Source organism: Giraffa tippelskirchi, chromosome 2 (genome assembly GCF_054371585.1).
Source record: "Giraffa tippelskirchi isolate mGirTip1 chromosome 2, T2T-mGirTip1v1.2.pri, whole genome shotgun sequence".
Classification (NCBI taxonomy): Eukaryota; Metazoa; Chordata; class Mammalia; order Artiodactyla; family Giraffidae; genus Giraffa; species Giraffa tippelskirchi.
Genome location: NC_137276.1, coordinates 29,719,728 through 29,740,897, shown reverse-complemented (window position 1 = coordinate 29,740,897; position 21,170 = coordinate 29,719,728). Strand labels below are relative to the sequence as shown.

The 21,170-nt window shown below is 40.8% G+C and overlaps 1 protein-coding gene and 1 non-coding gene across 2 annotated transcripts in view; both read right to left on the bottom strand.

Moving 5' to 3' along the window:
- Positions 1–1,001: 1,001 nt before the first annotated feature.
- LOC145529085 (cytochrome P450 2C23-like) overlaps positions 1,002–21,170 on the bottom strand; it is a 32,363-nt gene continuing 12,194 nt past the window's right edge. The window contains exons 3-9 of the mRNA XM_081548730.1: positions 17,731–17,880; positions 16,946–17,106; positions 16,259–16,435; positions 13,253–13,394; positions 7,560–7,747; positions 3,633–3,774; positions 1,002–1,183 (exon numbers count right to left, since the gene is read on the bottom strand). Of these exons, the coding sequence (XP_081404856.1) occupies positions 1,002–1,183; positions 3,633–3,774; positions 7,560–7,747; positions 13,253–13,394; positions 16,259–16,435; positions 16,946–17,106; positions 17,731–17,880 (1,142 nt within the window). The remainder of the gene's footprint in view (positions 1,184–3,632; positions 3,775–7,559; positions 7,748–13,252; positions 13,395–16,258; positions 16,436–16,945; positions 17,107–17,730; positions 17,881–21,170) is intronic.
- Positions 14,768–14,874, bottom strand: LOC145540102 (U6 spliceosomal RNA). Its single transcript, XR_014078219.1, has one exon. It is a non-coding gene; the product is annotated as a U6 spliceosomal RNA (small nuclear RNA).

Here is a 21,170-nt window from a genome sequence, read left to right as displayed (position 1 = left end):
TGAGTATATGCCCAGAAACTCAGCTCTACTTTTAAAGCTTCTTTCCCTCCCAATGTCCTGGAGCCTGGGCTGCCTCATGACATTTGAACCATCCTTTTGTGGCAGCTGCTGCTCATAGCACTCCACTAGGCCCCCACTGGGCAGTTGTTCTAGCCATTCTCTTCTGTGTCACTATTCTCTTGGCAATAACGGTCTTTTCCTGCAATTTACCCTCTTGCTCTCCAAACTCCAGTCCTGCCCCTCATCACTTTCTGAAGAATATGCAGCTGTGCATGTCTGAATCCTACCTATGCACATGGGTTGACTTTTATCCAAGGTGGCTTCTTGGGCCTCCATGTAAAGCAATAGCTGCAAATAGATGAGGTGGGGCAGGGAGAGATTTGTGATAGGGGTTATCATTTCATCTGTTTATCTTATTCCAATTGTAGAGTGTCTGTAACTCAAGGAAAGGGATATTTGAGACTTGAAATAAAGTCAAACATTCACAGAAAACCTGCTGTGGAAAGAAAGGATTTATTTTGTGAATGCGGCAGAAATCATGTAAGTGCTTTAAATGGGAAATAGGAAAAAACACACATGGGCCATTATATTCTCTATTTTGAAAATTATAGAATATCAGCCTATCTCCAAAGGCACAGAAAAAGTGAAGGCTCCACTATTTGCTGATAAAGGCCTTGTGTGGGCCTTGGCTTGGTTTGGCTGAATCATGATTTATAAAGTACTCTACAGGGTATAAGATATTGTTTTACCCCTGGAGTTTTCAGGATCCAGCTCCTTTTTTCAAGGAATTTATAGATTTAAACAAATGTCCATCAAGCTTTTAGTGAGTAGTTCTTCTGTCCTGCAGTACAGGCAGATTCTTTACCAACTGAGCTAGAGGGAAGCCCATGTTTCTGTCCTAGGCAGAATTTAAAATCAAAAGAGACTTTGGGGTGGGAGAAGTAGTGAGAAGAAAAAGCTATTACTTTTCTTTAAATTGTTAAAGGAGAAAAGCTCTTCTTTTATCTGAGGATAACGCATAGCTTGAAGGGTGGTGGCATGTTGATCAGTCCAGTAATAATGGCTTTGGTCTCTATGTCCTTTGTCTCCCCCAGGGGTTTCAGGACAAAGTTTTGCAGAATGGTGGTGAAGAACAGGAACAGCTCCATGTGGGCCAAGCCCTCTCCAACACAGGCCCGTTTCCCTGAAAGGAGGAGACAGTTCCATTAGCTTGTTCCAAATTAGATATTACAATAGCTCCTATTCAAATACCACATACTCCTAACAGCCACTGAAAACACTGGGCAGAAAAGGGACAGCTCAGAAACCGCTAGAGAACGATCAACTGGTTCAGTTCAGTTCAGCTCAGTCGCTCAGCTGTGTCCGACTCTTTGAAACCCCATGAACCGCAGCACGCCAGGCCTCCCTGTCCATCACCAACTCCGGGAGTCTACCCAAACCCATGTCCATTGAGTTGGTGATGCCATCCAACCATCTCATCCTCTGTCATCCCTTTCTCCTCCTGCCCTCAATCTTTCCCAGCATCAGGGTCTTTTCAAATGAGTCAGCTCTTCGCATCAGGTGGCCAAAGTATTGGAGTTTCAGCTTTAACATCAGTCCTTCCAATGAACACCCAGGACTGATCTCTTTTAGGATGGACTGGATGGATCTCCTTGCAGTCCAAGGGACTCTCAAGAGTCTTCTCCAACACCACAGTTCAAAAGCATCAATTCATCAGTGCTCAGCTTTCTTTATAGTCCAACTCCCACATCCATACATGACTACTGGAAAAACCATAGCCTTCACTAGATGGACCTTTGTTGACAAAGTAATGCCTCTGTTTTTTAATATGTTGTCTAGGTTGGACATAACTTTCCTTCCAAGGAGTAAGCATCTTTTAATTTCATGGCTGCAATCACCATCTGCAGTGATTTTGGAGCCCAGAAAAATAAAGTCTGACACTGTTTCCACTGTTTGCCCATCTATTTCCCATGAAGTGATGGGACCAGATGCCATGATCTTAGTTTTCTGAACGTTGAGTTTTAAGCCAGCTTTTTCACTCTCCTCTTTCACTTTCATCAAGAGGCTCTTTAGTTCTTCACTTTCTTCCATAAGGGTGGTGTCATCTGCATATCTGAGGTTATTGATATTTCTCCGAGCAATCTTGATTCCAGCTTGTGCTTCCTCCAGCCCAGCATTTCTCATGATGTACTCTGCATATAAGTTAAATAAGCAGGGTGACAATATACAGCCTTGACGTACTCCTTTTCCTATTTGGAACCAGTCTGTTATTCCATGTCCAGTTCTAACTGTTGCTTCCTGACCTGCATACAGATTTCTCAAGAGGCAGGTCCGGTGGTCTGGTATGCTCATCTCTTTCAGAATTTTCCATAGTTTATTGTGATCCACACAGTCAAAGGCTTTGGCATAGTCAATAAAGCAGAAATAGATGTTTTTCTGGAACTGTCTTGCTTTTTCGATGATCCTGCGGATTGTGGCAATTTGATCTCTGGTTCCTCTGCCTTTTCTAAAACCAGCTTGAACATCTGGAAGTTCATGGTTCATGTATTGCTGAAGCCTGGCTTGGAGAATTTTGAGCATTACTTGACTAGTGTGTGAGATGAGTGCAATTGTGCGGTAGTTGAGCATTCTTTGGCATTGCCTTTCTTTAGGATTGGAATGAAAACTGACCTTTTCCAGTCCTGTGGCCACTGCTGAGTTTTCCAAATTTGCTGATCAACTGTACAGTTCCTCTAACAAACCAAAATTTCTCTAAAGAGATTTATGCTCTTAATTCAGTAGTTCTCCTGGGGATTTATCTGCAGGAACTAGAGATTTACCAATGAGGATGTCACTTGCATTATTATTATTTATGACACTGGTGAGTTATATGAAAACTAGACATACACTTATATTAGATTAATTAAATAAATCATTGTGCAACTATCATGGAATGCCGCCTAAACATGTTTGTATGGAAGATTATTTAATACCACAGGCTGTCTTTTAAAAACATATTAACCATTATTTTTGAAAATACTAATCAAATGATTGTCGAGGATAACAAAGAAAAAAAATATGTGCTGAGTGATCTTAAGTTGTCTTTATGACCTTATGAGAAACAGCAACTGAGAGCCAATCAGCTCTTGCAAAGAGGCAAGGGCGTGTGGGGCTCTGGATTTCAGAGGGGAAGGAAGAGAATGAAATGCCCAAAGTCCCTCTGATGGCCTCTGGCTCTAAGAATCAGAAAATTATATAATAATGGTTAATGATTTTAAAAGAAGAAAGAAACCTGAACATTCTGTTTTAGAAAAGTTGTGTATTACAAAAGGGAGATCAACAGTTAAGAGTCTACAAAAGGAGGTTCTTTTGTTATCTGATAATGTATGACATCTGAATTGGATTGATTTGCCTTGATTTCTTTAAAAACTGGCATTGTACTTAATCACCAGATAACAAAATAGTCCTTGAAAGACTTATCTGATCCTATTGGTATACAGACTTAAATGGCTCCATCTTGATTTAGAGGGTTATAGCAGATTGATCTGATTAACTTTGCGATCATTAGTGGATTACTTACGTACATTCAGTAAAGCTAAAAGTTGTTCAAAAGGTTCATGTGTATGGTTTGGATGGTGTGTATTTATATTTACCAATGGAAAAAGGCACGAAGTATTTTGTTTTCCTGAAGCTGCCATTTTTATCCAAAAAATGGCCTGGGTCAAATTTCTCTGGGTTAGGAAACTCCTTGCAGTCGTACAAGATGGAAGACAGTAACGGCAATACAGTAGTACCCTGGAACCAGGAAATAGAGAGTGGAATGGCATGTTATCATACTTATCTTTAGTTCATAAAAAGCCTAACACTTTTAATTATAGTGGATTAAACAGGACTGAGCACTCTTAAAGCTTCTGTGAGAGCTTTCTCACTGTCTTGTGTGAGTTTTTTCACACCCACTATCATACAATACCTTTTATTGAATAATAAGATGGTTCTCTGGGGGAAGAGTACTGTTACAATCAATATGCAATAAACAATTGTTCAGAAACTAAGATTTGCAGCTCATATTGTTTAGATATGTGCTTTACTGCCACCTCAAATTGGAAGAGTTCACTTTTCACAATTTTTTTCTTTCTGAATTCAGGTGTGAATGTAAGAAAATAAGATATAGTACCTTGTAATCTACAAAATCTATTGGATCAGACCCCACCCCCTCACTTCTAAAATGGTGTGCATGTGTGTATGTTTGTTGCTTAGTCATGTCCAACTCTTTGCGACCCCATGAACTGAACTATAGCTAGCCTGGTTCCTCTGTCCATGGAATTTTTCAGGCAGGAATACTGGAGGGGGTTGCCATTCCTTTCTCCAGGGGATTTTCCCAACCAAGGGATCAAACCCGGGTCTCCTACGTTGCAGGCAGATTCTTTACTGTCTGAGCCACTATACGCTTTCCTCTTTGCCCCATTAGAACTTGTGAGGTTTAAATGACAAAATGATAGTGACCATGGATACAGGATGGTTCACATTTACCTGACACCGTGTTTAATCGTTTGTAAATCTCATTTAATCCTTACTTCAACCATATTCACTAGGATCTTGTTTTTTTGGCTCATTGTATAAATGCAGAAATTGAGATTCAAAGAGAAGAAACAATTTACTTGAGGTTATTAGCAAGTGGCATGATTAGAATTTGACCCAACTTCTATCTGATCATTCAGTTCAGTTCAGTTCAGTCGCTCAGTCGTGTCCAACTCTTTGTGACCCCATGAATTGCAGCACGCCAGGCCTCCCTGTCCATCACCAACTCCCGGAGTCCACCCAAACCCATGTCCATCGAGTCAGTGATGCCATCCAACCATCTCATCCTCTGTCGTCTCCTTCTCATCCCGCCCCCAATCCTACCCAGCATTAGGGTCTTTTCCAAGGAGTCAACCCTTCGCATGAGGTGGCCAAAGTATTGGAGTTTCAGCTTCAACATCAGACCTTCCAATGAACACCCAGGATTGATCTCTTTTAGGATGGATTGATTGGATCTCCTTGCAGTCCAAGGGACTCTCAAGAGTCTTCTCCAACACCACAGTTCAAAAGCATCAATTCTTCAGTGCTCAGCTTTCTTCACCGTCCAACTCTCACATCCATACATGACCACTGGAAAAACCATAGCCTTCACTAGACAGACTTTTGTTGGCAAAGTAATGTCTCTGCTTTTAAATATGCTATCTAGGTTGGCCATAACCTTCCTTCCAAGGAGTAAGCGTCTTTTAATTTCATGGCTGCAATCACCATCAGCAGTGATTCTGGAGCCCCAAAAAATAAAGTCTAACACTGTTTTTACTGTTTCCCCATCTATTTCCCATGAAGTGATGGGACCAGATGCCATGATCTTAGTTTTCTGAATGTTGAGCTTTAAGCCAACTTTTGCACTCTCCTCTTTCACTTTCATCAAGAGGCTCTTTAGTTCTTCTTCACTTTCTGCCATAAGGGTGGTGTCATCTGCATATCTGAGGTTATTGATATTTCTCCAGGCAATCTTGATTCCAGCTTATGTTTCTTCCAGCCCAGCATTTCTCATGATGTACTCTGCATATAAGTTAAATAAGCAGGGTGACAATATACAGCCTTGAGGTACTCCTTTTCCTATTTGGTACCAGTCTGTTGTTCCATGTCCAGTTCTAACTGTTGCTTCCTGACCTGCATACAGGTTTCTCAAGAGACAGGTCAGATGGTCTGCTATTCCCATCTCTTTCAGAATTGTCCACAGTTTATTGTGATCCACACAGTCAAAGGCTTTGGCATAGTCAATAAAGCAGAAATAGATGTTTTTCTGATACTGTCTTGCTTTTTCGATGATCCAGCGGATATTGGCAATTTGATCTCTGGTTCCTCTGCCTTTTCTAAAACCAGCTTGAACATCTGGAAGTTCATGGTTCACGTATTGCTGAAGCCTGGCTTGGAGAATTTTGAGCATTACTTTACTAGCATGTGAGATGAGTGCAATTGTGCGGTAGTTTGAGCATTCTTTGGCATGGCCTTTCTTTGGGATTGGAACGAAAACTGACCTTTTCCAGTCCTGAGGCCACTGCTGAGTTTTCCAAATTTGCTGGCGTATCGAGTGCAGCACTTTCACAGCATCACCTTTGAGGATTTGAAATAGCTCAACTGGAATTCCATCACCTCCACTAGCTTTGTTCGTAGTGATGCTTTCTAAGGCCCACTTGACTTCACATTCCAGGATGTCTGGCTCTAGGTGAATGATCATAAAGCACCCCTATTTAAGTGAAAGCCTCCTCTTTCCGTTTTTACTTCATTTTTTATTTCCTGAAACATTATTTCACAATTTTTGGAGTAGGTAATACATGTACATGGTATAAAAAAATGTCGAAGTGAAAATAAGTTTCTTTTTCCTATACTCAGGTTCCTTGGTTTCCTTCTTAATGTAATCACTGCTATCAGAAATTTATTCCTATTTTATTATAGATGGGGCTTCCCTGGTGATTCAGATGGTAAAGAATCTGCCTGCAATGCAGGAAACCCAGGTTCAATCCCTGGGTCCGGAAGATGCCCTGGTGAAGGAAATGGCAACCCACTCCAGTATTCTTGCCTAGAAAATTCTGTGGACAGAGGAGCCTGGTGGGGTCACAAAGAGTTGGACATGACTGAGCAACTAACAGAACAGAAACTCTTTAATATTATCAAAAGCACTTTCTGTATAAATGAGATTATCATGTGGTTTTTCTGTAAATTCTATTTCTATGGTTAATTTTATTAAACTAAATTTTCTGGTGTTAGACCATTCCTGTGTTCCTGATTACCTTTACTTGCTGATGGTATAGAATTTTTAATGTGATACTAGACTTATGTGTTAATAGACTTTTGCACCGGGATCTGGCAGCAAGGCTGGGGGCTGTTTCAGTTTTGCAGTATCTGGTCAGGTTTGACACATTGTCTTCCTCTTCTACACTCTTAAATGTAAAACCCAGTTCCCTCAATCACTGCAGAAGACTGACTACATCCCCAGTGTGCATGTGAATGTTTTGATCATCGTTAACTATTATGGGCAGCAATGTCCCAAATGTCCTGGTACATGAGGTCTTGGGAGGAAAGAATTTGGATTAAAGAAAGTTGACACTTGATTACATTATAGCTGCAGATACACTGTCCATCTCTCCCCCCTTTTTAAAATCGGTCATCAAAAACAAACAAACAAACAAAAAATCTATCATCGAAAATCAGATTTCTGGTGCCACAAGATTCATACTAATGCCAATCACTTCTCCCTTAATATATCTTATTACACATGAGAGTGTGAGGAGCCTTGGAAGCCCTGGGTTAGCTTCTCCATTCCAGGAAAGCAGAGGCAGAACCACAGAGGTGACACAATGGCCTGAGAGTCTACTGCATAGCAGTGATGGAGTTTAAACCCAGGCCATGAAACTCAGGCCTTGTGTTTTTTCCATGTCTCTCAACTGCCTCTCTTCCTGAAACAGCTACGATGCCTCTAATAGGCCCCATCTCCCATGGGGTGGAGTGGTACCATGTTGCACCTTCTATCTCAGCTAGCTTTCCCAGCCACCTCTAACCTTGGGGATGACATATTGTCTGAATTTCGTGTCCCGGACCACAGTACGGGGTAAGTTAGAAGGAATGAGGTTGATGTATCTTTGTATCTCATGCAACACAGCCTCTGTATAGGGCAGCTTCATCTTGTCCTTCATGCAGGGACTTCGGGTGCGTCCAATCACACGGTCAATTTCTTCATGAACTTTGGCTGCAGAGACATGAATCATGAATCCTACTTAAGAGATGTGTTCCCTAGATACTTGGAAATGCTTACAATGTGGAAAGAAAGTGGCCTGGAAAAGGCTCCCTAGGTCAAAGACATGTTGCTAAACAACCCACAGCTCTGTTCCTCATAGAATTCCTATTTTCTTTCTTTTTTTTTTAAATTTCAGTATAAAATCTTTATTCTCAGAATATTCTTTTTTAAATTAATTAATTTATTTTAATTGGAGGCTAATTACTCTACAATATTGTAGTGGTTTTTGCCATACATTGACATGAATCAGCCATGGGTGTACATGTGTTCCCCATCCTGAACCCCCCTCCCACCTCCCTCCCCATTCCATCCCTCAGGGTCATCCCAGTGCTCCGGCCCTGAGCACTCTGTCTCATGCATCAAACCTGGACTGGTGATCTATTTCACATATGGTAGGGGAGGTGGCCGAGAGGAGCTACCCCACATCTGGGGTAAGGGGCAGAGGCTGCGCTTTGCTGGAGCAGCCGTGAAGAGAGACCCTGTGTCCAAGGTAAGAGAAACCCAGGTAAGATGGTAGGCACTGAGAGAGGGGATCGGGGGCAGACAGACTGAAACTACAGTCACGGACAACTAGCCAATCTGATCACATGGACCACAGCCTTGTCTAACTCAATGAAATGAAGCCATGCTGTATGGGGCCACCCAAGATGGACGGGGCATGGTTGGAGAGGTCTGACAGAATGTGGTACACTGGAGAAGGGAATGGCAAACCACTTCAGTATTCTTGCTTGAGAACCCCATGAACAGTATGAAAAGGCAAAAAGATAGAACACTGAAAGATGAACTCTCCAGGTCAGTAGGTGCCCAATATGCTACTGGAGATCAGTGGAGAAATAACTCCAGAAAGAATGAAGGGATGGAGCCAAAGCAAAAACAATAACCAGTTGTGAATGGGACAGGTGATAAAAGCAAGATTCAATGCTGTAAAGAGCAATATTGCATAGGAACCTGGAAGTTAGGTCCATGAATCAAGGCAAATTGAAAGTGGTCAAACAGGAGATGACAAGAGTGAACATTGACATTCTAGGAATCAGTGAACTAAGATGGACTGGAATGCGTGAATTTAACTCAGATGACCATTATATCTACTACTTGGGCAGGAATCCCTTAGAAGAAATGGAGTAGCCATCATAGTCAACAAGAGAGTCCAAACTGCAGTACTTGGATGCAATCTCAAAAACGACAGAGTGATCTCTGTTCGTTTCCAAGGCAAACCATTCAATATCATGGTAATTCAAGTCTATGCCCCAACCAGTAATGCTGAAGAAGCTGAAGTTGAATGGTTCTATGAAGACCTACAAGACCTTCTAGAATTAACACCCAAAAAAGATGTTCTTTTCATTATAGGGGACTGAAATGCAAAAGTAGGAAGTCAAGAAACACCAGGAGTAACCGGCAGATTTGGCCTGGAGCACAGAATGAACCAGGGCAAAGGCTAATAGAGTTTTGCCAAGAGAACGCACTGGTCATAGTAAACACCCTCTTCCAACAACACAAGAGAAGACTCTACACATGGACGTCACCAGATGGTCGACACCAAAATCAGACTGATTATATTCTTTGCAGCCAAAGATGGAGAAGCTCTATACAGTCAGCAAAAACAAGACCGGGAGCTGACTGTGGCTCGGATCAAGAACTCCTTACTGCCAAATTCAGACTGAAATTGAAGAAAGTGGAGAAAACCACTAGACCATTCAGACATGACTTAAATAAAATCCCTTATGACTACACAGTGGAAGTGAGAAATAGATTTAAGGGACTAGATCTGATAGACAGAGTGCCTGATGAACTATGGATGGAGGTTCGTGACATTGTACAGGAGACAGTGATCAAGACCATCCCCAAGAAAAAGAAATGCAAAAAAGCAAAATGGCTGTCTGAGGAGGCCTTACAAATAGCTGTGAAAAGATGGGAAGTGAAAAGCAAAGGAGAAAAGGAAAGATATACCATTTGAATGCAGAGTTCCAAAGAATAGCAAGGAGAGATAAGAAAGCCTTCCTCAGTGATCAGTGCAAAGAAATAGAGGAAAACAATAGAATGGGAAAGACTAGAGATCTCTTCAAAAAAATTAGAGATACCAAGGGAATACTTCATGCAAAGATGGGCTCAATAAAGGACAGAAATGGTATGGACCTAACAGAAGCAGAAGATATTAAGAAGAGGTGGCAAGAATACACAGAAGAACTGTACAAAAAAGATCTTCACGACCCAGATAATCACGATGGTGTGATCACTCATCTAGAGCCAGACATCCTGGAATGCAAAGCCAAGTGGGCCTTAGGATGCATCCCTACGAACAAAGCTAGTGGAGGTGATGGAATTCCAGTTGAGCTATTTCAAATCCTGAAAGATGATGCTGTGAAAGTGCTGCACTCAATATGCCAGCAAATATGGAAAATTCAGCAGTGGCCACAGGCCTGGAAAAAGTCAGTTTTCATTCCAATCCCAAAGAAAGGCCATGCCAAAGAATGCTCAAACTACCGCACAATTGCACTCATCTTACATGCTAGTAAAGTAATGTTTAAGATTCTCCAAGCCAGGCTTTAGCAATACGTGAACCGTGAACTTCCAGATGTTCAAGCTGGTTTTAGAAAAGGCAGAGGAACCAGAGATCAAATTGCCAACATCCACTGAATCATTGAAAAAGCAAGAGAGTTCCAGAAAAACATCTACCTCTGCTTTATTGACTATGCCAAAGCCTTTGACTGTGTGGATCACAATAAACTATAGAAAATTCTGAAAGAGATGGGCATACCAGACCATCTGACCTGCCTCTTGAGAAACTTGTGTGCAGGTCAGGAAGCAACAGTTAGAACTGGACGTGGGACAACAGACTGGTTCCAAATAGGAAAAGGAGTACATCAAGGCTGTATATTGTCACCCTACCTACTTAACTTATATGCAGAGTGCTGCTGCTGCTGCTAAGTCGCTTCAGTCTTCTCCGACTCTGTGCGACCCCATAGATGAAAGCCCACCAGGCTCCCCCATCCCTGGGGTTCTCCAGGCAAGAACACTGGAGTGGGTTGCCATTTCCTTCTCCAAGGCATGAAAGTGAAAAGTGAAAGTGAAGTAGCTCAGTCGTGTCCGACTCTTAGCGACTCTGTGGACTGCAGCCTACCAGGCTCCTCCGTCCATGGGATTTTCCAGGCAAGAGTACTGAAGTGGGGTGTCATTGCCATCATGAGAAACACTGGACTGGAGGAAGCACAAGCTGGAATCAAGATTGCCGGGAGAAATATCAATCACCTCAGATATGCAGATGACACCACTCTTATGGCAGAAAGTGAAGAAGAACTAAAGAGTCTCTTGATGAAAGTGAAAGAGGAGAGTGATAAAGTTGGCTTAAAGCTCAACATTCAGAAAACTAAGATCATGGCATCCATTCCCATCACTTCATGGCAGATAGATGGGCAAACAGTGGAAACAGTGTCAGACTTTATTTTTCTGGGCTCCAAAATCACTGCAGATGGTGATTGCAGCCATGAAATCAAAAGACGCTTACTCCTTGGAAGGAAAGTTATGACCAACCTAGACAGCATATTAAAAAGCAGAGACATTACTTTGCCATCAACGGTCCATCTAGTCAAGGCTATGGTTTTTCCAGTGGTCATGTATGGATGTGAGAGTTGTATTATAAAGAAAGCTGAGCATCAAAGAATTGATGCTTTTGAACTGTGGTGTTGGAGAAGACTCTTGAGAGTCCCTTGGACTGCAAGGAGATCCATCAGTCCATTCTAAAAGATATCAGTCCTAGGTGTTCACTGGAAGGACTGATGTTGAAGCTGAAACTCCAATACTTTGGCCACTTGATGAGAAGAGCTGACTCATTTGAGAAGACCCTGATGCTGGGAAAGATTGAGGGCAGGAGGAGAAAGGGATGACAGAGGATTAGATGGCTGCATGGCATCATCGACTTGATGGACATGGGTTTGGGTGGACTCCGGGAGTTGGTGATGGACAGGGAGGCCTGGTGTGCTGCGGTTCATGGGGTCGCAAAGAGTCAGAAACGACTGAGCGACTGAACTTAACTGAGCTGAATATACATATTTCAATGCTATTCTCTCAAATCATCCCACCCTCACCTTCTCCCACAGAGTCCTAAGGTCTGTTCTTTACATTTGTGTCTCTTTTGCTGTCTCTCATATAGGGTCATTGTTATCATCTTTCTAAATTCCATATATATGCATTAATATACTGTATTGGTGTTTTTCTTTCTGACTTCCTTCACTCTGTATAATAGACTCCAGTTTCATCCACCTCATTAGAACTGATTCAAATGCATTCTTTTTAATAGCTGAGTAATATTCCATTGTGTATATATGTATGTACCACAGCTTTCTTATCCATTCGTCTGCCAATGGACATCTAGGTTGCTTCCATGTCATAGGTGTTGTAAACAGCGCTCCGATGAACACTGGGGTACATGTGTCTCTTTCAATTCTAGTTTCCTCAGTGTGTATGCCCAGCATTGGGTTGCTGGGACGTATGGCAGTTCTATTTCCAGTTTTTTAAGGAATCTCCACACTGTTCTCCATAGTAGCTATACTAGTTTGCATTCCCACCAACAGTGTAAGAGGTTTCCCTTTTCTCTCCATCCTCTCCAGCATTTATTTTTTGTAGACTTTTTGATAGCAGCCATAGAATTTCTATTTTCTACACTGCTGCAAAGACCAGAGATTTTGCTTCAGGAAACATAAAAGCTGCATTAGGTATGTCCTTGGCCTCCTGACTGAACTGATTTTTCCTCCTGTACAGGTGAGGAGATGACCTCTGTGTAGGGATTAAGGTTTACCCCAGATTCCTGGCAAAGCAGCTGCAGAGGGGAAGTGTTTAATCCTCACTCTAGTGGGAGCATCTCCTCTATCAGTCTCATCCAGTCTCCTAACATTTTGTGGAAACGGCAAACACCATTTTGTTGAACAAAATAAACACTGGCTTTCTAAGACCTGTGCTCTGAGAATGTGACTGAGAAAATCAAGCTAGTACAATTTCATTTTTGAATTTTAAATTATATTGGAGCTAAAAATCCCCTTTGGGGAGACTGATCCATTTTCAAGATGAAAAAACCAAAGGCCTGTGAAGTGAAATAACTTGTTTGAGGTCACACAGTCAAGTATTGGCAGCCAAGAATGAGAATCCAACATGGGAACCCATGTATCCCTCATCTAAATTGGGCTGACTTTTCAACATTGTATCATATATAGAAGATCTGGGATTCAGAAGCTCCTCTGCTTTTAAACTTAAAAAGTCTTTGATTCATAAAGGTCTCTCTTCCTTATCAGCTTCATTTGATAGAATTTTGATCTGTAAAGCCAAACCACATGGATGATCCTATGCATGATGCTTGCCAAGGCTGTCCAGAGAAAAAGTTGTCACAGACAGTAGTACCTTCCCACCTTCACCAGTGCCAGGAGCTCCTATTGTATCCTAAATAAATACTTAGGATATTTGGTGTACCTTGAACCTCAGGGTATTTGATTAGGAGTAGGAACCCGTAACTCAGGGTGGCAGTGGTTGTCTCTATTCCTGCTGAAAACAGATTTGATCCACAGGTTGCTAAGTTCTCCAAGTGAAATTCAGACTCTGCGTTCTGTTTCTCCTGTAGATGGCAGAGTTAAAAAGAAGGCAATGGCTTATCAGAGCTCCATGATCACACCCCGTCACTAGTAATAGGCTTCATTTTGTGCATGGTAGGGTAGTAGATTTAAAAAAATCAGTCATGGAATTGAAACTTCTGGTTCAAATCCCAGGTTAGTCAATGATCAGATATATGCCCTTGACAAGTTACCTTACCTCTTTACTCAACTTCATCATTTGTGAAACTGGGATATAGAACAGAATATACCTCATAAGGTTATTGTAAAGATGAAAAGAGATATTGAGTGGAAGGTCTTGGAACAATTCTTCTTATATACAAACACTCAGTTAACGGAATCTTCTTTTATTATATTTAATGAAAAAGACTAGATGATAAATTCAATGTGAGCACAGTGTAGAGAAATCACTGGTTTGGAACTGGTCTGTTTCCTTCAGACCAGTGATACAAAGCATGGGAAATTGATACTACGCCAGCCCTTTAGAGTATTGTAGTGAAGAATATAGAGGTCAATTAAATATTTTGTTAAACTATGATAAGTGCTATGAAAGAAAATTTCAGGGTAGTATTTGATTCATCATGTTACTCCTTTTACCAACCACCATGGACTGATAGAGAGTTGGTACTAAGGAAAATTTTTAAATGACTGAATCAAAAACCTGGCTATTTTTTTTTTCTCTTTCCCAGACAAATATCTAGTCCTCTGAGGGCCAACAACAAACTTTTCCATCAGAATGAAGAGGATATTTCAGTGCACATTGTTGATAAGTGGAGTGAGCTTGAATGTCTCTACTAACTCCAGGGAAATTCCTGAGAAGAAAAGAGAGCATCGTCATGCCTTCCTCAGCATATTTTCTAAGGAAGTCAAGCTTTCTAAATCAGCCCTCCTAGAGATTAAGAAGACTAAAAAGGTTATTATTAATTGTTTGCTATATCTTGCACACATATGATACAATTGCACAGTGTTTTTCTTTTGCTTATTTATGTATATTTGGGGAATTTTGGCATGAAAGTCAAAGTGTTGCTCAGTTGTGTCCAACTCTTTGCAACCCTATGGACTGTAGCCTGCCACGTTCCTCTGTCCATGGAATTCTCCAGGCAAGGATACTGGAGTGAGCAGCCATTCCCTCCTCCAGGGGATCTTCCCAACCCAGAGATCAAACCTGGGTCTCCTGCTTTGCAGGCAGATTCTTTACCGTCTGAAATAACCCTTTACTGGGGAAGCCCAACTTTGGCATAAATGAGGTTAATTTTACAGGGCTCAAATAATTATTTTCAGATTTTAAGTTGTTACATATGTATATATATTGAAATTTCCTTTTTTTCAGAAATACAAAAATTGAAATTATATTGGTAAAATATATTGTGCACACAACAAAAATATGGAACACTTCACAAATTTGTGTGTCATCCTTGCACAGGGGCCATGCTAATCTTCTCTGTATCGTTCCAATTTCAGTATACGTGCTGCCAAAATGAGCACTGAATATCCTTTTGCAGTCTATTGTTTGTCACAGTTTTGACTGTTTTCCTACTGATATTCTCATGGACATTGATGCTGGTATCTTACGCCAGTGATGTTCTGAGAGCTGGTGAATGTGTGATACTTGCTGTTCAATATGTTTAAGACCACTGATGGTTAATTATAATGTATTTTTTTAGAATCTTTTATCCATCGTTAGTTTCAAATAACAAGATTGTTCCATGGGAAAACACAATCCAGTTTTTATAAAGTATTGGTCTATGACATACTACCTGGGAAACATTGTGGCAAACAATGGTAGACTATGGGTGTGTAAAGAAGATGTGTGTGTCTTTTAGCCACATTAAGATAAATATATGCTCAGAAACATGCATATATATACATATATGTAGCTCATCATAAATATATACTGAGAAGATTTTGTTAAATGCTAGTGTCCAAGTACAGGAAGTAAATAGAAATAAAAGGAAATAATATGTATAATATATATATTTTTAGAAAACTTATGAGTTTTTGCCCAACTGAAAAATTTATGACATTTTGATTCCACTTGTTTGACTTAGTATGAATAGAATACTAGATTTCCAATTTAGAAAAATAGATATGCAACAAGCAACAAAGGTTTATGTATAACACAGGGAGCTATAGTCAATATCTTGAAATAACCTATAATGGGAAATCACTTCAAAAATAATATATGTATATATGTATAACTGAATCACACACAAAAAAAAGAATTCTACTTTTTGAAATTTAGTAATGTTTATCTTATTGCCAATTTTTCTAAATGTCCTATGGACATCTAATAGCAACACATGAAATAAAAAATTTTAAATAAATTTATGTAGGATATGATTAATATAAATTAATTAAATACAAATTTATTACATTTAAATTACTAAGGATATCATTCAATATGCTTCTATTCTGATTTTTTCTGCACTTGATAAAATATTCTCAGAGAAATGTTAATATTTCTCACTATGATTGTATATTTTTTCTTTTCCCTTATGTTTCTTCTGATTTTTGCTTTATGTATTTTTGTTTCTTTGTTGTTAAGTTATCTAAAGGTTTAGGATGTCTATCTTCTTTTTTAATTGTACCTTTTATTGTTAAAAATATATATCTTTGTTTCATTTAAAATAAATAAATTTTAAAAAGAAAAAGAGAAATACAAAGGAAAAAGAGGGCTTTTCCTCTTTTAAATTTTCTAGACTATTTTAAAATTTCTACACTATGAAAAATTTCTACTATTGTTAATAGCATATCCCATTGCCACAAGATATCAGAATATCAAGAATTACCTACATGGTATGATTATGCTTTCCTGCATTCCCATGGACTGATAAAATATAGTATCAGGGAAAGATGTCATGTACAATACCTGCTCCATCCTGATGAGGAAACAGTCAATGTAGTCTCGAGGGTTATTATGATTCAGGGACTTTTGATGCTCCTTCACTTTTTCCAGAACAAAGTAGTGAACATCCTTAAGCCTTTTTGCAAACGCTCTGTGCTCTCCAGGGAGAGGCTTTATGAGTTTTGGCCATAGATTGTAAATCTAAAATGAGAACAAAAAATACACAAGCAATTCAGTTTGTGAAGAGATATCAGGGTTTCTAAGTGGAGCACCCAACTCTCTGCAGGGTCTGGCCAGGGAGAATCCCTTCCTCCAGCTTTCAAGCCAAAGAGAAGGGAGGATGACTGTCACATATACGAGAGTCACCCTTTCTCATCTCCCGCTCAACCACCCTCAGCCAACCTCAGAGTAAGAGAGGGGGAGAATGTGCACAGGAGCCTTAAAAGAAATCCAGGGAACTGGAAACATGACGTCTTCTTTTGTGGGAATCACCTCACAGAAGCGAGCAGAAGGCAGCCTTCACAGGTGCTGGTGTAAGTGACACTGTACTAATCCACTTGACATAAGACACACATGGAGGGAAGGGGACAGCACTTGCCTTAGCACATGCTCAGGGGGCAAGGTGGGCAGCTCACAGCTCTTTACCCTGCTTGTGGGCTCCCAGTGTGCCCAAGAAGTCAAGTGCAAGGGTAAATGGAGACTTGGCCTTACCTGGTTCCAGAGAGAGCTTACTCGATTAAAATTTTTATTTAACAAATCCAGCAGGAAGTGAAGGGTCTTATCTTTGTAGTGGAAACGTTCATTGAAGAGGATGGAGCAGATCACATTGCATGTAGCACAGGACAGGGTGACAGCAGGGTTAAAGGGCTGAGCTGGTGTGAAGAAAAAACAACTCTAACATTTAGAATTTTCATCAGCCTGCATTAGGGCTTCAAGAAGACAGCCTCCCTCCTCCTCAGATGGATACTTATATTTTATTTTCTCTAAACTTCGTCAAATTAGGATGTAAACATCTTCTACTAATACTAATACTATATGCTCTATAGTATTATACTATGCTACTACTAGTAGTTGTTATATTATTCAGTGAATATGGTAATAGTCATAAGAGGAGCAAGCAATATTATGGAATATTTACCACATATTGGATACTGTGTATATGTTTTGCAAACTGTATTATACAATCCTCAATCTGAGGTTTGATTTTTAGCCGCATTTTTCAGATGAGGAAACTGCACCTTAGAGAAATTAAATAACTTGTCCAAATTTACACATCCAGTAAGTGCTGAAGTTGGGAGATGAATCCAAACAAAGGGATTCAAGGATCCTAAGTAACAGCTTTGAGTCATTTTCCTCCTGCCCCGCTTTTCCTTGCCAATGCCCTGGTTAATAGAGCAGATTGTGGACTGCTGAGCATTTCCTGAAGGAGGAGCTTTGGTGGGAAGGGCTGTGTGTGCAGCAGCCGCTTGGCCCAAAAGATGGTCCATGGAACACACCCTCTGATTTCTTGAGCTCCTCCACCAGAAACTGGGCCTCCTCCTGGATCCTCTCCTCGAGGCTCCTCTTCCCCATCCCAAAGTCCCTTAGGGTCATGAGGGAGAAACGCCGCATTTGCTTCCACCTGTCTCCATTGCTGAAAAAGAGTCCTAGGAAAAGAAGCAAAGAGCAGAAGAGTGGTTTTGCATCATAGAATCAGATGTCCCCAGAAGTTGATTTTTTGTGTCCACCCTTTGCTGTGGCCACTGCCCCTTATCAGGAATTTATCAACTGGCCTTTGAAGAGTACAACATATTCTTTGGTTTGGGTAAAATATTTATTACAAAGAAAATAAAACCCAAGTTCTGGTCAACAGAGGACAGAGGTGATGGAGACAAGGGGCAGGGTCATTGGCACGTAGGGAACATTCCCAAGTGTGGAAAGGGCCATCTGTCTGGTTTTGTTACAGATGGTAAAGACTGGCATGTGTTCTCACAAACCCCTCTCCTGAGTGTCTGTTTTTGCACTTAATATCCCTCTGACATGTGATTTAGTTCTACCCATGATTTCCTCTACTAGAGGATTTGTGACCCCACGGACTGTAGCCCACCAGGCTTCTCTGTCCATGGAATTCTCCAGGCAAGAATACTGGAGTAGGTAGCTGTTCCCTTCTCCGGGGGATCTTCCCAACCTAGGGATCGAACCCAGGTCTCCTGCATTACAGGCGGATTCTTTACCAGCTGAGCTACTAGAGTGGGTAGCCATTCCCTTCTCAAGGGGATCTTCCCAACTTGGGGGATCGAACACAGGTCTCCTGCATTGCAGGCGGATTCTTTAAGGTCCGAGCCACCAAGGAAGCCCGATTAGAGGATAAGCAACTGCAAAGCAGAGCAGTAGGGAATATGCATGTCTATTCACCTCTGAATTTACTACAGCTGTTAGCTAATCTGAACTAGAAGGAACTCAGGAGCAAAGGAACTCAGTATGTTCACACCCAATGCTTTTTCACTTCTTCTTCTGTATATGTCCTGAATTTCCTATTTCTCTCAATGCACCACCAGTTTCCTAGTACCCCAACCCCAAACCTCAGGGCATTTTCACATCCCTCTTGCCCTATACAGCTGCATTTGGTAAATCCTGTTGACTCAACCTTCAGAATGTCTTTTTCATCTGTTCCTTCTTGTCAATTCATACTACACTACCACACTTCAGGTTCTAAGGTTATGATCATCTTCAAACCAGTTTCCTAGATTTAGAGTTTCTAGGTTCCTCAAAATCAAATATGAGGACAATTTTTCTGGTGCTAAAAAGCTTTCAATGGATTTCCCTACACCCACCTCTCACCATAAAGAAGGCTGAGTGCCAGAGAATTGATGCTTTCGAACTGTGGTGTTGGAAAAAATTCGTGAGAGCCCCCTGGACAGCAAAGAGATCAAACCAGTCAATCTTAAAGGAAATCAGTCCTGAATATTCATTGGAAAGACTGATGCTGAAGCTGAATCTCCAATACTTTGGCCACCTGATGCAAAGAGCTGACTCACTGGGAAAGACCCTGATGCTGGGAAAGACTGAGGATAAAAGGAGAAGGGGATGACAGAGGATGAGATGGTTGGATGGCATCACTGACTCCATGGGCATGAGTCTGAGCAAATTCGGGGAGATAATGAAGGTCAGGGAAGCCTGGCGTGCTGCAGTCCATGGGGTCGCAGAGTCGAACATGACTTAGTGACTGAACAACAACAAAAACAACCCCTCACCTCCCCACCCAGTCTTATTATGGTACCTTTAAACTCCTCAAAACTTTCCATCATTCTCCCCCTTGGCTCTAACTCTGAACCAAAAAAAAATTAAAAAATAGATTAGTGTATTAAGACTATGGTCTATGGTTATTGGTTCTGGGCTCTAGAGTTAGGCAAACTGAATTCAAATCTGCTCCAAAAGTTTCTAATTTGGATGAGCAATTAACTTCTGTTGGCTCAGCTTTTCATCTGTTGAATGGAAATAAAAAATATCCTCCTCACGGGGCCATTGTGGTAACTGAATACAGTAATACAAGTGAAACCTCTAGCATGGTATCTGGCACACAAGAAGCATTTAATAAATATTAGCTATTACATAATTATAGTTATTACAATAATAATTCAAGTCGATAATAATCCAATTATTATAATGTCTAACATTTATAATAATTATTGATAGTAACATTATTATTATCATTGAACTTTAGGAATATTTTCATCTCTTCAAATTTTTAACTGTTTTTACATCATCTTTAAATCAAAATGCAATCATAAATGTGGCAAAATTATTTATTTAATCCTTAATTAGACTCTTGCCATATCTTTTGTGCTTCATTTACTCTTCCATTTATTTAATAATTTTCATTGCTGTCCTGTGCCAACAAAGGCATTTTGCTCACCGTGCCGCTCTACAAGGGTTAGATCATTAGCCACTGCAGTCACTGAAAGGCATTTAGGGTGGAGATAAGGGATGAGGTACCCTGTGCTCTGGGGAAACTGACAGAACGGGCCTTCATATAGTTAGATATTTTCAGGAGAAAATTTTATGAAGTCAATTTCATTCATTTTCTCATCCTTAGAAAAGCACTAAAATCACTTTAGGAGACATCTGATCCTTGGGACTAGGAGCAGCCTTCTACCGAGATGAGTGTTGATTGCAAGTACCCCCTTCACCAAATCATTTTATATATTGACCTCACCGTCTAGCTCCTCACAGTTGTTCAGAACTATCTGAGGAGCTGTCTCCTGGGCTCTAGGCCTCAGTAAGCCCCAAATGAAAGTGAACTCACAGCTCTCACGTTGCGCACTTTTGTTTAGTTGACATCTGCTATGCATATAGCAGATCCTAAAATACTACTACTGTGAATGTTCATGTTTATAATATTTTCCCACATCTTGTATTATCTCTCAAGATAGTTTCTACAAACAAATTACTCCATCATTGTGAACGTCTCTTTGGAGAAGTTTGGTTAAGGGGCAAGAAACCTGGGACAGTAACTAAAGGGGCTTGTGAGGTGAGTGGTATGGAATACTCACATGCTCCTGGGAATGGTTCAGTGGAGAGTGAGTTTATCAGTCACAGTCCAACCAAGAAAAGAGAAACCTCTCTAAGTATTTAAAACAAGAAATTTAATCCAGGGAATTAGTTTTAGGGTGATGGAAACACTGAGAGGTTAAACCAGGGACAGCCAGACAACTGATAATTATCAACAGCAGAAAACTGCTGCCATCTTCCCATGGAAGGGACAAAGGAGCTCAACGGCTGGGGTTACCTGGACAGAACTGGAACCAGAGTGGTCCTGTTCTGAAGGAGCTGGAGTCATGGGGGACATGAAGCTCTTGTAAGAGATGCTATCTGAGGCACAGAGAGGGGGACCTCTGGCTCTCCTTCCATTCCCCAACCTCCTGCCAGTGCCTCTCTTTGGTTGATCCCAGCCAGA